The 11,184-nt window shown below is 45.1% G+C and overlaps 1 protein-coding gene across 7 annotated transcripts in view; it reads right to left on the bottom strand.

Moving 5' to 3' along the window:
- Positions 1-7,832: 7,832 nt before the first annotated feature.
- Positions 7,833-11,184, bottom strand: part of LOC146050389 (uncharacterized) — a 100,608-nt gene continuing 97,256 nt past the window's right edge. For 5 of the 7 annotated variants that reach the window (XM_083167369.1, XM_083167372.1, XM_083167373.1 and 2 more), the window contains one exon: positions 7,834-9,367. In XM_083167369.1, coding sequence (XP_083023495.1) covers positions 8,451-9,367 — 917 coding nt within the window. In that variant the 3' untranslated portion in view covers positions 7,834-8,450. Of the gene's footprint in view, positions 9,368-10,570; positions 10,647-11,184 lie in introns of all 7 variants that reach the window. The other 2 variants (XM_083167375.1, XM_083167370.1) reach the window with 2 other exon arrangements.

The raw sequence follows: 11,184 nt of genomic DNA, 5'->3' as shown, positions 1-11,184 counted from the left end.
TCGCGGGGGGGGGCGCGAATCGCGGGAGGGGGGCTCACGGGGGTGGGGGGTTTGCTGCGAATCGTTGGATGGGGGTCACGGGGGCGGGGGTTGCTGCGAATTGTGGGAGGAGGGGTCACGGGGGTGCCGCGAGTCGCAGGAGGAGGGGTCGCGGGGGTGGGTGCCACGAATCGCAGTAGGTTGTGGGGGCGGGGTTGCTGCTAATCGTGGGAGGGGGGTTGCTGCGAATCGTGGGAGGGGGGATTGCTGCGAATCATGGGAGGGGGGATTCGCGGGGGTTGCCGCGAATTGTGCGAGGGGGGTGCCGCAAATCGCGGGAGGGTGGGGTGGCACGTATCGTGGGAGGGGGTAGCGGGGGGGTGCCGTGAATCGTGGGAGGGGGGGTCGTGGGGGGGTGACAGAAATTGTGGGAGGGGGGTTGCGGGGGGTCGCGAATTTCGGGAGGTCACGCGGGGGGGGGGTGTGCCACAAATCACTGGAGGGGGGGTCGCGGGGGGATGGCACTTTAATGGTGTCCATGTCAACACATGAGAATGAATATGAAAACATTCAAAAAGTGTTTTGCCAAAAAGTGTTTTGCCAAAAAGTGTTTTGGGGGGGGTAGCGGGGGGGGACTTGCCGCAAATTGCGGGAGGGGGGCAGGGGGAGTGTTGTGCAACGAATCGCGTGAGGGGGGGTTGCGGGGGGTGCCCGAATCGTGCGGGGGGGTGTTTTGACATGAATCGCAGGAGGGGCGGTCGCGGGGGGTTTTCTCGAGAATCGTGGGAGGGGGGGGGCCGCGGGGTGATGCTGCGAATTGCGGGGGGGCAGAGGGGTGTGTTTTGCAGTGAATAGCACGCGGGGGGTGCCACGAATTGCGGGAGGGGGGGTTGGGGTGTGTGTTTTGCCGCGAATCGCAGGAGGGGGGCGTCGCGGGGGTGGGGGTGCCGCGATTCCCCCACCCCCGCGACGCCCCCTCCCGCGATTCGCGGCAAAACACCCCCGCCCCCCCTCCCGCGATTCGTGGCACTTTCGTGGAGGGGGGGTGGGGGTGTTTTGCCGCGAATCACGGAGGGGAGGTTGCGGGGGGGTGTGCCGCGAATCGCGGGAGGGGGGGCGGCGGGGGGCGCTCACCTGGTGGCTGTGGAGTAGGTTCCTGGGTAGCATGGGGAGGCAGAGGGTGTCTGGCACTGTGGGCTCACTGGGCTGGTTCTCTGTCATGTGAGTCAGTCATGTGAATCAGAGGCTCCACCCAGCGTTAGAGACACACTCACACACTTTGAGTAACAGATGTAGCCAAATATATAGGATATATATATATGTATGCAGAGAAAGGTTCAGAGGGCGCTCTGAATAAATCAACAGTTTACTTAAAAATATATAAATACAACTGTGGACTCCAGGTTTGGATCTCACCCAGTGCACATCACTTTGCTAAGGATTAAGGGCCTTATTCTGATCGGTGCGGCCCGATCAGAATATGCGGCCGCGACCGTGCAGGCGAATCCCCGCTTCCATACGGATCGCCACCTGCCGTCCGTACGCGGATATGTGGCGATCCGCATGAAATTGGACGGGGATACGCCTCCTCCGTCTTGGGAGCTGCCCCTGCATTCGATGGTCGTTGAACATCGAATGCAGGGCCGCACGCTCCACCAGGTCCCGCAACACAAGACCACACGGACACTTGTCCGTGTGAAAACATGTATGGGGGCGGGCAGCTGACATCCGGCGATGTCAGATGCCCGCCCCGTACCCACGCGTCACGGCCTCATTACCATGCATACGCCCCGCGTTTGCATGGGAACGCCCATGAAACGGGGGGCGTATGCATAGGGTAATGAGGCTAAGTAGCCCCTCACGCCCCTCTACGCCCCCTGTGCGGCGTATAAAGAATCCGTGCGGCGAAATCGCCTGCACATGCGCAGAGTGACCTCTGCACATGCGCAGTCGGAAACCATCGGCGGTCCGACCGCATGCGGAAAAATCCGCACAGAGCAGAATAAGGGCCAGAGTCCGATTGCTGGCTAAGATTAACTCTTAGTACATTTGAACGTATCCAGCCCCTATAAAGTGGACCCTATATTAGTGATCCTTTCTTAGGTGTACAACAGTTCTTTCTCTGAAAATCCCCAGTTTAGGAATATCTGTGCCCTTATAAAGTGGACCCTATATTAGTGGTGTACAACAGTTCTCTCTCTGAATTTCAATAAACCCCAGTTTGGGAATACTTGTGAATAAGCAACATTTCCCACTAAGAAGGTGTTTATATTGCCTCTGATGTAGTCACGAATGTTACGAAACGCGTTGGGCTGCATGCATCCATATGTTGATCTTGACATCCAATACCTGTGAATGATTAAATTGTATCGTACTATTGAACTTTTATCTTTTGATCAATATTTTATTAAATTTGTATATTATTAAGTAAACTGTTGATTTATTCAGAGCGCAGAGATGTATGTATGTATATATATATATATATATATATATGTATGTAGGTGTATGCAGACGGCACTCAAGGTGGGGTGAACTAGGTGCTGATATGAGGAGCTTCTATTTCTGTAATAAAAAAGAGATGCTGCTTGGATAAGTGTCAGCACCGGGGTTTCTTGTGTTCCCAGCTGTGACCATGGTGGACCAGTGGAGGGCGCTGGAAAGCAGGAAGTTTGATGTATGTCATGCACGGGTAACCAGGGCACAGCGAGCCAGAGGGTTGGCGGAGACCAGAAGCATGGGTGCGGAGTCTAACTTGCCAGCGGTATTCACCAGGGAGTCCTGCAAGGAACTATGGACTTAGCTGCGTCTGACAAGCAGGTCGCGGCCCCCTGCCCTGGTCCTCTGGTCATGGCCTGGGACTGGGGACACTGGAGACTTGAGGGTATGTCTTGAGACGGCCTGGGAGCCGGGGAGGACAGTGAGCAGCCTGGGAGCTGCGGAACAGCCTGGGAGCCGGGGATGACAGTGAGCAACCTGGGAGCTGCGGGAGTTGACGACCTGGGAGTTGTTTAGTCGATGGCCTAGAAGCCGGAGGTTGAGATGTCGATATCCAGAAGGAAGTTTGTTAGAGTCTCTGGGGGCACATCAGTTGACAGTCGACCAGGGATGTCGGCAGTGGAGATGAAATGCGATAAATACTGTAGCACAGCAAGTGATTTTCGTCGGAGAGGACACAGGTGGTATTGGTCACTAGGAGATGGCAGTATATGAGAGTCGACCTGGATGTTGACAGTGCCTGTCGACAGATCAGGACTGAGATGAAGAAAGTCACTGATGATAAAAGCAATGTGGCCTGGTAGCCAATGGAGTGTAGCCTGGAAGCTAGCGACGGATTGCTAGCCAGTGCCAGCGGTGTCCTCTGCTGGGGATAACTTGCTCGCTCAACCGCAGAAGTGGAATGAGCAGGATTCTCTGGAAGATGTACGGAACCAGGTAAGTAGCAGCAGCAGGGCATGTGGAGATGGTATCGCTGGTAAGACTGGATAGCCAGGAGCCAACGCCGTGAACGGATCGTGTTGCTGCTTCTGTTACACCGCAAGGTGTTTACTTGTTTGATGTATTTCTGATTGCTGTCAAACAAGTCTTGATAATGGCCCTAATTCGGGTCGAAACGTTGACCAAAGTGATGGCAGCGTAACCTACTGTGATGAAATAAAGCAACTATTTAAAAATTAGACTGGCGAGTGACCTTCCCTGTACCCACGTATATATCAAATACACTCCTCATGGAGGACAAAAGGATTTTCATTATAACCTGCAGTATTTCTAATAATGAGTAGTGATATATCGAAAACAGATTAGCTTTACAAATCATTATATTCTATACATAAAGGTTGTTATTGTGGAATATAAACAAATACCAAACAAATTTGCAAAGAGATAGTAGGAAATCTGAAATAGAAAATAAAGACATATACGTTCCTTCAGTGTAAGGTCCCATTTAATTGACTCCCTTTCCCTCCTCCCCACCCCCCACCCCCTGTTTTACTCCCATATTTCTCTCCTCGGGTGGTAGCCTAGGGATTAATGTATATATTAATAATAGTGGGGACAACAGAAAAAGGTGAGCACGAACTTAATAAATATTGTTCAATTCTACTGCTTCATTAAGTCCTTCTGGATAAATTGAGTTAATTTTAAACATCCATAGGGTCTCTTGTCTGCAGGGTTTTCATAATCTATCCCCTCCTCATCTTGTGTGGGGAATATGTTATAAACCAATATTGCTAAATTCTTTAGTGTCACCATTGTTGTAAAGGGAAAAATGGCGAGAAACACTGTGGGGTTGCACCCGATTTAAAATGTTTCTTCGGTGCTCCAAGAAGCGTTGTTTGAGGGGTCTGGTGGTTCTCCCTATGTATTTTAAGTTGCAATTGCAGGAAAGTAAATAAATGACATAGGAAGTATCACAATGTATAAAGCTCTCAGGGGCAGATTTATTAAGCTTGGAGAAGAGATAAAGCAGAGAAAAGGTAAACGGAGATAACGCACCAGCCAATCAGCTGTGTTTGAAAAAGACAGTTGGGAGCTGATTGGCTGTGCTTTATCTCCTTTTACCTTTTCTCCGCTTTATCTCCAGTTTATCTCTTCTCCAAGCTTAATAAATCTGCCCCTTAATCTTATATGGTTTTCATTTTGTTCAGTTTGTTTTATTTACAATATACTCACATGTGATACACTTATTTTTCCCACAATTATAGCATTCTATCACTTTCATTTTATCCAACCAGTTTTTTTCAGGAGCTTTAGTTTTTTCAGACTTTAAAAGGCTTGGTGCCAAAATGTTTTTTTTACAGATCTGTTCTTACGAAAGATGAATTTGGGTTTTGATGGAATAACAGTATTTAATAGACAATCTTGTTTAAGAATATCATAATGTTTCTTAATGATCTTCCTAATGTCTGCAGAATAATCATTATAATTAGATATGAAAGATAGATTTTCTTCTCTAAATGAATTACACTTTTTAGTTTGGTCACTTAATAAATCATTTCTGTCTTTTTTTCTGGATATCTCCCACGCTTGAGTGACCTAAGGTTGGAGGATAACCTCTATCTACAAAGGCTTCTTTCATCGAAGAATGTACCTGTGTATCAAATGTACATTGATTAAACCAGTTTCTCCTTAACCTAAGGAATTGTCCCATTTTTTACCCAGGGATGGTGATGTGAACTTGAAAAGTGTAAATAATTATTAGTGCTGGTTTCTTTGGTGAAATTACGGGTAGTTATTTTATTGTTCTGAATTTCAAGTGTAATATCTAGAAAGTTAATAGTGATGTGTACATTTTAAATTATAAGTGTTGCTATTAAGATGCAAAACAAATGAAGCTATGGAAGCAGGGTCCCCCTCCAAAATTATAAAAAGGTTGTCTATGTCGCAGCCCTAGAGGACCAGGTTTGCACCCCCTAGCATGAGGTGTCTTCGAACTCCCCCATGTAGAGGTTGGTGTAGCTGGGTGCGAAGCTGGTCCCCATTGCAGTACCCATTGTCTGTAAATAAATTAATCCAGAAACATAAAATAGTTGTGAGTAAATATGAATTGAATGGCTTTAAAAGAAAACATTGGTGCATCCCAGAAAGGTCATTATCGACTTTTAATTTCTGTTCTAGTGCTGTAATTCCTAGACTATGAGGTATGTTTGAGTATAATAACAGAAAGAGGGTAGTGCTGGCGCTCAGGGGAGGCGGTCGGGATTCCGGCGTCGGGATTTTGAACGCCGGGATCCCGACCGCCGGGATTTCATACTGAATCCGTCTTATATAGCGCAGCAGATTCCGTTACAGTTTCTTATATAGCGCAACAGTTTCTTATATAGCGCAGCAGATTCCATTACAGTGTCTTATATAGCGCAGCAGATCCCGTTACAGCGTCTTATATAGTGCAGCAGATTCCGTTACAGTTTCTTTATTGCTCACAGTGATAGAACAAACTGGATAACAACAGACAGGCATAGAGGTAAAAGGGCGCTGCTGCAAGCTTACAATCTATAGGGACATAGATGGGAAACACAAGGACAGGCATCAGCAATAGTATAACAGTCCCACCAAGTTGGGAAGCTATAAATTACATAAGTGCCTCAGAGTGATATGCATGTGGAACTTAAATATGATAGGCTTGCCTGAAAAGGTGAGTTTTCAGGGAAAGCTTGAAAGATTGGAGGCTAGTATTATTTCATTTATCCCTGACCTGCCTTCTAGGGTGGCCAATCCCGGGATTGGCGGGATCCCGGGATTTGGCCCTAAAAAGTTTGGGATTTCAATCCCGGGATTGCAGTATCCAAACCCAGGATTTCGGGATTACCGCATGCGCAGTCTAATGCCGGGCAGCATCTGAGCACTCACTCAGACGCTGCTCGGCTTTTCCTGACCCCGGCGTGCGGCCTGCGCAGCATGACGGTTACGCTGCACAGGCCACGCCGGCCGTCCTGCTGTGACCCCTTCTCATGCCTGTCCCTTCTCCTGGCCGCCTGCACACCCCTTCTCCTTTCCGCCTGCCCCCCACCTCTTCTCCTGCGCCTGCCCACCCAGGCCTTCACCTGCAGCCTGCCTGCCTGATTCTTCTTCAGCTGCTGATGAGGTGCACGCACCCAGAGACACCTTGCACCTCCGAACCCACTCCGCTCCCGGCCGCCTGCCAATGTAAGTAAATGTGCGGGTCGGCTGGTGTGGGGGTGGGTATGGGTTACACGCCTGCGAACTAGGGATGCCAATCCCGGGATTGATCATTTTTCAATCCCGGATTCCGGGATTAAAAAAATGCCCCGGGATTGGCATCCCTACTGCCTTCCACACTCTCATCAGACTGTCCTCTGTTCATTGAATAACAAAGACTGGAAGTAGAAATGTGATATGGACCATATGAATACTTTTTAACATTTACAAATCTTCTATGACAGTATTGATACTTTCCGCATAATCTATCAGGGTATTCACATATTATGGATACAATCAATGTGTATGAATAAAATGACATAACATTCTAAATATTGCTCTGGTATCCTCCAACTTATACATGTGAAAATGTCACCATTTTAATTCAGTGTTATTATATTAATCTCCCTGCATCACATGTATTCCCTAAACACAACAAACAAAACATTGTGGTTAACAAGATATTTTTGTATTTAGTATTTAATACTACATCACACTATATACACTTACATCACAAAACACATTGATTGACAACTTTGTGTATTGTATTTGTACTATATTTCCATTATATTTGTATCCACATTTGTATTTATTATTGTTTTTATACTTTTTTATCTTATTGAGTCTCCATGAGACTCGCTGACCTAACCAGGTGAGGAAAATACATTATTCAAACCTCAGTTTTGCATTGCTTGTGTCACTAATATATGGTATTATTAGGGTTACCAACTCATCCCTTTAATCCGGGACACATATTAATTACACAGGTTCTGTGGCAGTTTAAAACCAGGTGAAAGCAATTAATATGTGTCCCGGATTAAAGGGATGAGTTGGTCACCCTAGGTATTATTGATGTCACCAACACAAATGTAAAATTCCAATACAGTCTTGACACCAATATTTGCAGTCTGATATAACTTAGGGGGTTATTCTAGTTCATTCTTTCTGACAAAATCCTTCTTAAATGGACAAAACCATGTGCACTGCGGGTGGGGCAGATGTAACTTGTGCAGAGAGAATTAGATTTGGGTGGGGTTTTTCTTCAAAGTGAGATCTATATTGAAGTGTAAAATCATGCAGTCAGTATTTTCCCTGCACAGAAACAAAAAAACTCACCCAAATCTAATTCTCTCTGCACATGTTACATCTGCCCCCCTGCAGTGCACATGGTTTTGTCCATCTAAGAAGGATTTTGTCAGAAAGAATGAACTAGAATAAACCCCTTAGTGTATTGTATAAACAGTCACCTGAATATAGGTTGCTAAAATTCCTGTACTGTTAGTATTGATATTTGGACATACTGGACATAAAAAACAGTTGGTCATATTTTCTTTATTTTCACTGTTTTATGATACATGATATAGAGCTAGGTAACATAGACAAAATTGATATCTTTAAATGTACATCAATAAAAACTTCATATTTTAAAATAAAATAGAGATTGCTCTTTTTCTTTTTTGGTTTTGATTCCTGTCCAGATTCTGACAAGTTCCCTGGTGCCAACCAAATCCATTGCCCTAAGTCCGAAATAAGAACATTTGTAAAACTATCAATAGATTTGACTGAACGGGCTGCTTGAACTGAAAAAAAAAAAACACCACCACAAGTGGAGCAGGAAAACATTCCACCTGAAGCTTTTTACTCAACATATGCTGCTCATTTTTTTACAAGCCCATAAACATGTATTTTATATACCAATACAATGAGAAATATACAATATCTTGAAATGTTATTTGTACAGTACATAAAGAACTGCAGTCAAATGGAAGTTTTACTTACAAGACTGTCATAATACATACATTAATCTGTGCAAAATGTCACAGGGTCGCATTTGGCAAACTTCTCATGTGAATGGTCTGATGTCTAATCAAATGTGAACTTCGAGAGAAAGACTTTCCACATTCTGCACAAGTGAAAGGTCTCTCGCCAGTGTGGACCTTTTGGTGCCTCACTAAATGTGAGCTGTGGCCAAAACACTTCCCACATTCTGTGCAGAGATACGGTTTCTCCCCAGTGTGAACTCTCTGGTGTATGATCAGGTTTGAGCTACTAATAAACCTTTTACCGCAGTCTTTGCAGACATATGGTCTCTCTCCTGTGTGGACCCGTTGATGCATGACCAGGTATGACCCACTAATGAAGCTTTTCAGGCACACTTTGCAGGTATGAGGTCTTTCTCCTGTGTGTGTCCTTTTGTGTACAATAAGGCTAGCATTCTGAGTAAAGCATTTGCCACACTCTTTACACACAAATGATTTTGGTTCTGTCTGGATCTTCCTTTCTGTGATGGTGCCTGAGCTGTATGTTATGTGCCTTCTATTTCGGAGTCGGGTAGATACGTGTTCACCTGTTTGGACTCCTTGAGGTCTAGTGGAACACAAGTTTTTATCATGTTTATTAATAGAGTTTCTCTCTTTAGTATGGGTCCTTTGGTGTACAATAAATACTGACTGTTCATTGAAACAATCTCCACATTCACTACATGTGTATACTACACGCGGACTGGCTAGAGTTTCTGTGATGTCATCTTGCTCCTCACTGGAAGCTGTACTTTCTGTATTTGCAGGGCTCTCTCTGTACACTTCTTCCGATGAGCTACCTGTATACCTCCCCTGATTCCTCTGCTGTTTTGGTGGAGGTTTTTCAGTGTCTGCATGAAGATCGTGTGAAATCTGGTCTTCTCCAATTGAATTGTACGGAGAGTGGCACCCATCTTCTTTACTTAGGGAATGACCTTATAAAAATAAACACAAAACAGGTTTTACCATCACTTTATGACAATTAAGAGTACATTTACTATAGAGAAAACCCTACTGCAGGGCTCCTTGTGGTAGCAATCGCCTTATTTACCAACTTATGCAATCTGGTTGGGTATTTACAGTATGTATTAATCATACAACATTGCGCTCTCAAACATGCTAATATCATACCAGCCAGTATAACCCAGAACAACAATATTAAATAAACTAGTATTCCCAAGCATACTAATATTATACTAGCTGGTACGGTACATGCTAATATCACACCACTGCACTCTCAATATTAAACTTTCTTGGGCCCAACACAGTTTGAATTTAGTATATTCTGGCTTCCAGAGGAACAAAATGTGGGTAGGTACAACACAGAACATGCTTCTGCTGCTAGGATGCAATAGCAAATTCACACTGGCACCCAGAAGGTGTACACCTCTGCTAATATGCTGTAAAAATAATTTTCTCTGAGTAGAGGGAAGCGGGAGATGGAGCAAAACTAAATTTCTACCTTGCCCCAGGTAATGAAAATCCCAGTTTCAGCCCTGAAGAGAGGATACATTCCTGTACTGAGCTGAGGATCTGTTTTCCAAAACTAGCATCTCTAGAACTAAAGGTGTAAAATCCAGAAAAACAAATAAAAGCTTGATAATCATGTAGCTGTCCTGCAGAGTTCTTCTGCAGAAGCGCCATTCCAAGCCACTCACAATGTCTTCACTGACCGGTGAATGGTCCAAAGCCAGAATGAACTATGAGCCAAATATAAGCTTGTTAAATAACCACATAGATCAAAAGTGCCAAGGTTAGATTGGTAGAGGGCCACCCATAAAAACGTGATACCACCTTTGACAGGCGCACCTGACCCCGAATCACCCAGTGTGATCCAGGTTCATTCTTTTTTCCACCTTTGACAGGTGCCTCAGCCTTGTACGAAGGACTGCCCAATTCAGATGACCAATGAGAAAATGGGACCTATGGTAAATGTCTCAAAGCTCCAATATGTTGTCAAGAGATGCATGGGGCATCCAATAATTCTGGAAGGTGTAGCTTGATCTAACTGCACCCTATCCCTGGCATCCATGGAGGGTCGCCATCACCATTATATGATGTTAGTAAACACCCAAAGAGGGATACAAAAAAGATATTGTTGGTGATAATCTCAAAAAGGAATATTTAAATATGCATACCTCATATCCATAGATGCCATAATATCCCCCAGTTCCAAGGTATGAATAGTAGATCTGAGTGATTCCATGTGGAACCCTGAAGGAAAACATTGAGTGACTTAAGGTTGAGAAAAAACCGAAAGAACTCGTCTGGCTTCTGGACAATACATTTCTGGAGAAGCCAGTTAATCTGTGTGAGCGTGTGTAATGAAAAGGGGCCAAGAGTCAGTGGTTGTAATCAGAAAGAGAAGAGGCCGGCCTTAAACACTGAGGCGGGCTTCTCAGTGGGGTTAGCCCTCTGAGGATGTCCAGATGCAGCATGTGATGACCTGGACCTCCCACCTTGTAAAAAAGAAACCTTAGGACCTATGGGATGGTTGGCCTCTAGGTTTGATTTAGGGCAAAAGGAAGAAACTTGAGGACATGTCACTGCAGAGGACAGAAAAGCCTTCTGTTCACAAGATTCCCTGAGATTGGTAGTACATACAGAATTATAAAGTGGACCTTGAGGAGATAAACTTTACAATGCTTTTCTATTTGGGGACTGTCCACATTTTCCACTAGTTATTGGCAAACTGTAAGTACAGGTCGGGTATCCCGTATCCGGGCATCCCGTATCCGAATTATTCCAAAAA

Source organism: Crinia signifera, chromosome 12 (genome assembly GCF_055691185.1).
Source record: "Crinia signifera chromosome 12, ASM5569118v1, whole genome shotgun sequence".
Taxonomy (NCBI): Eukaryota; Metazoa; Chordata; class Amphibia; order Anura; family Myobatrachidae; genus Crinia; species Crinia signifera.
This window is presented reverse-complemented; position numbering and strand designations above follow the sequence as displayed.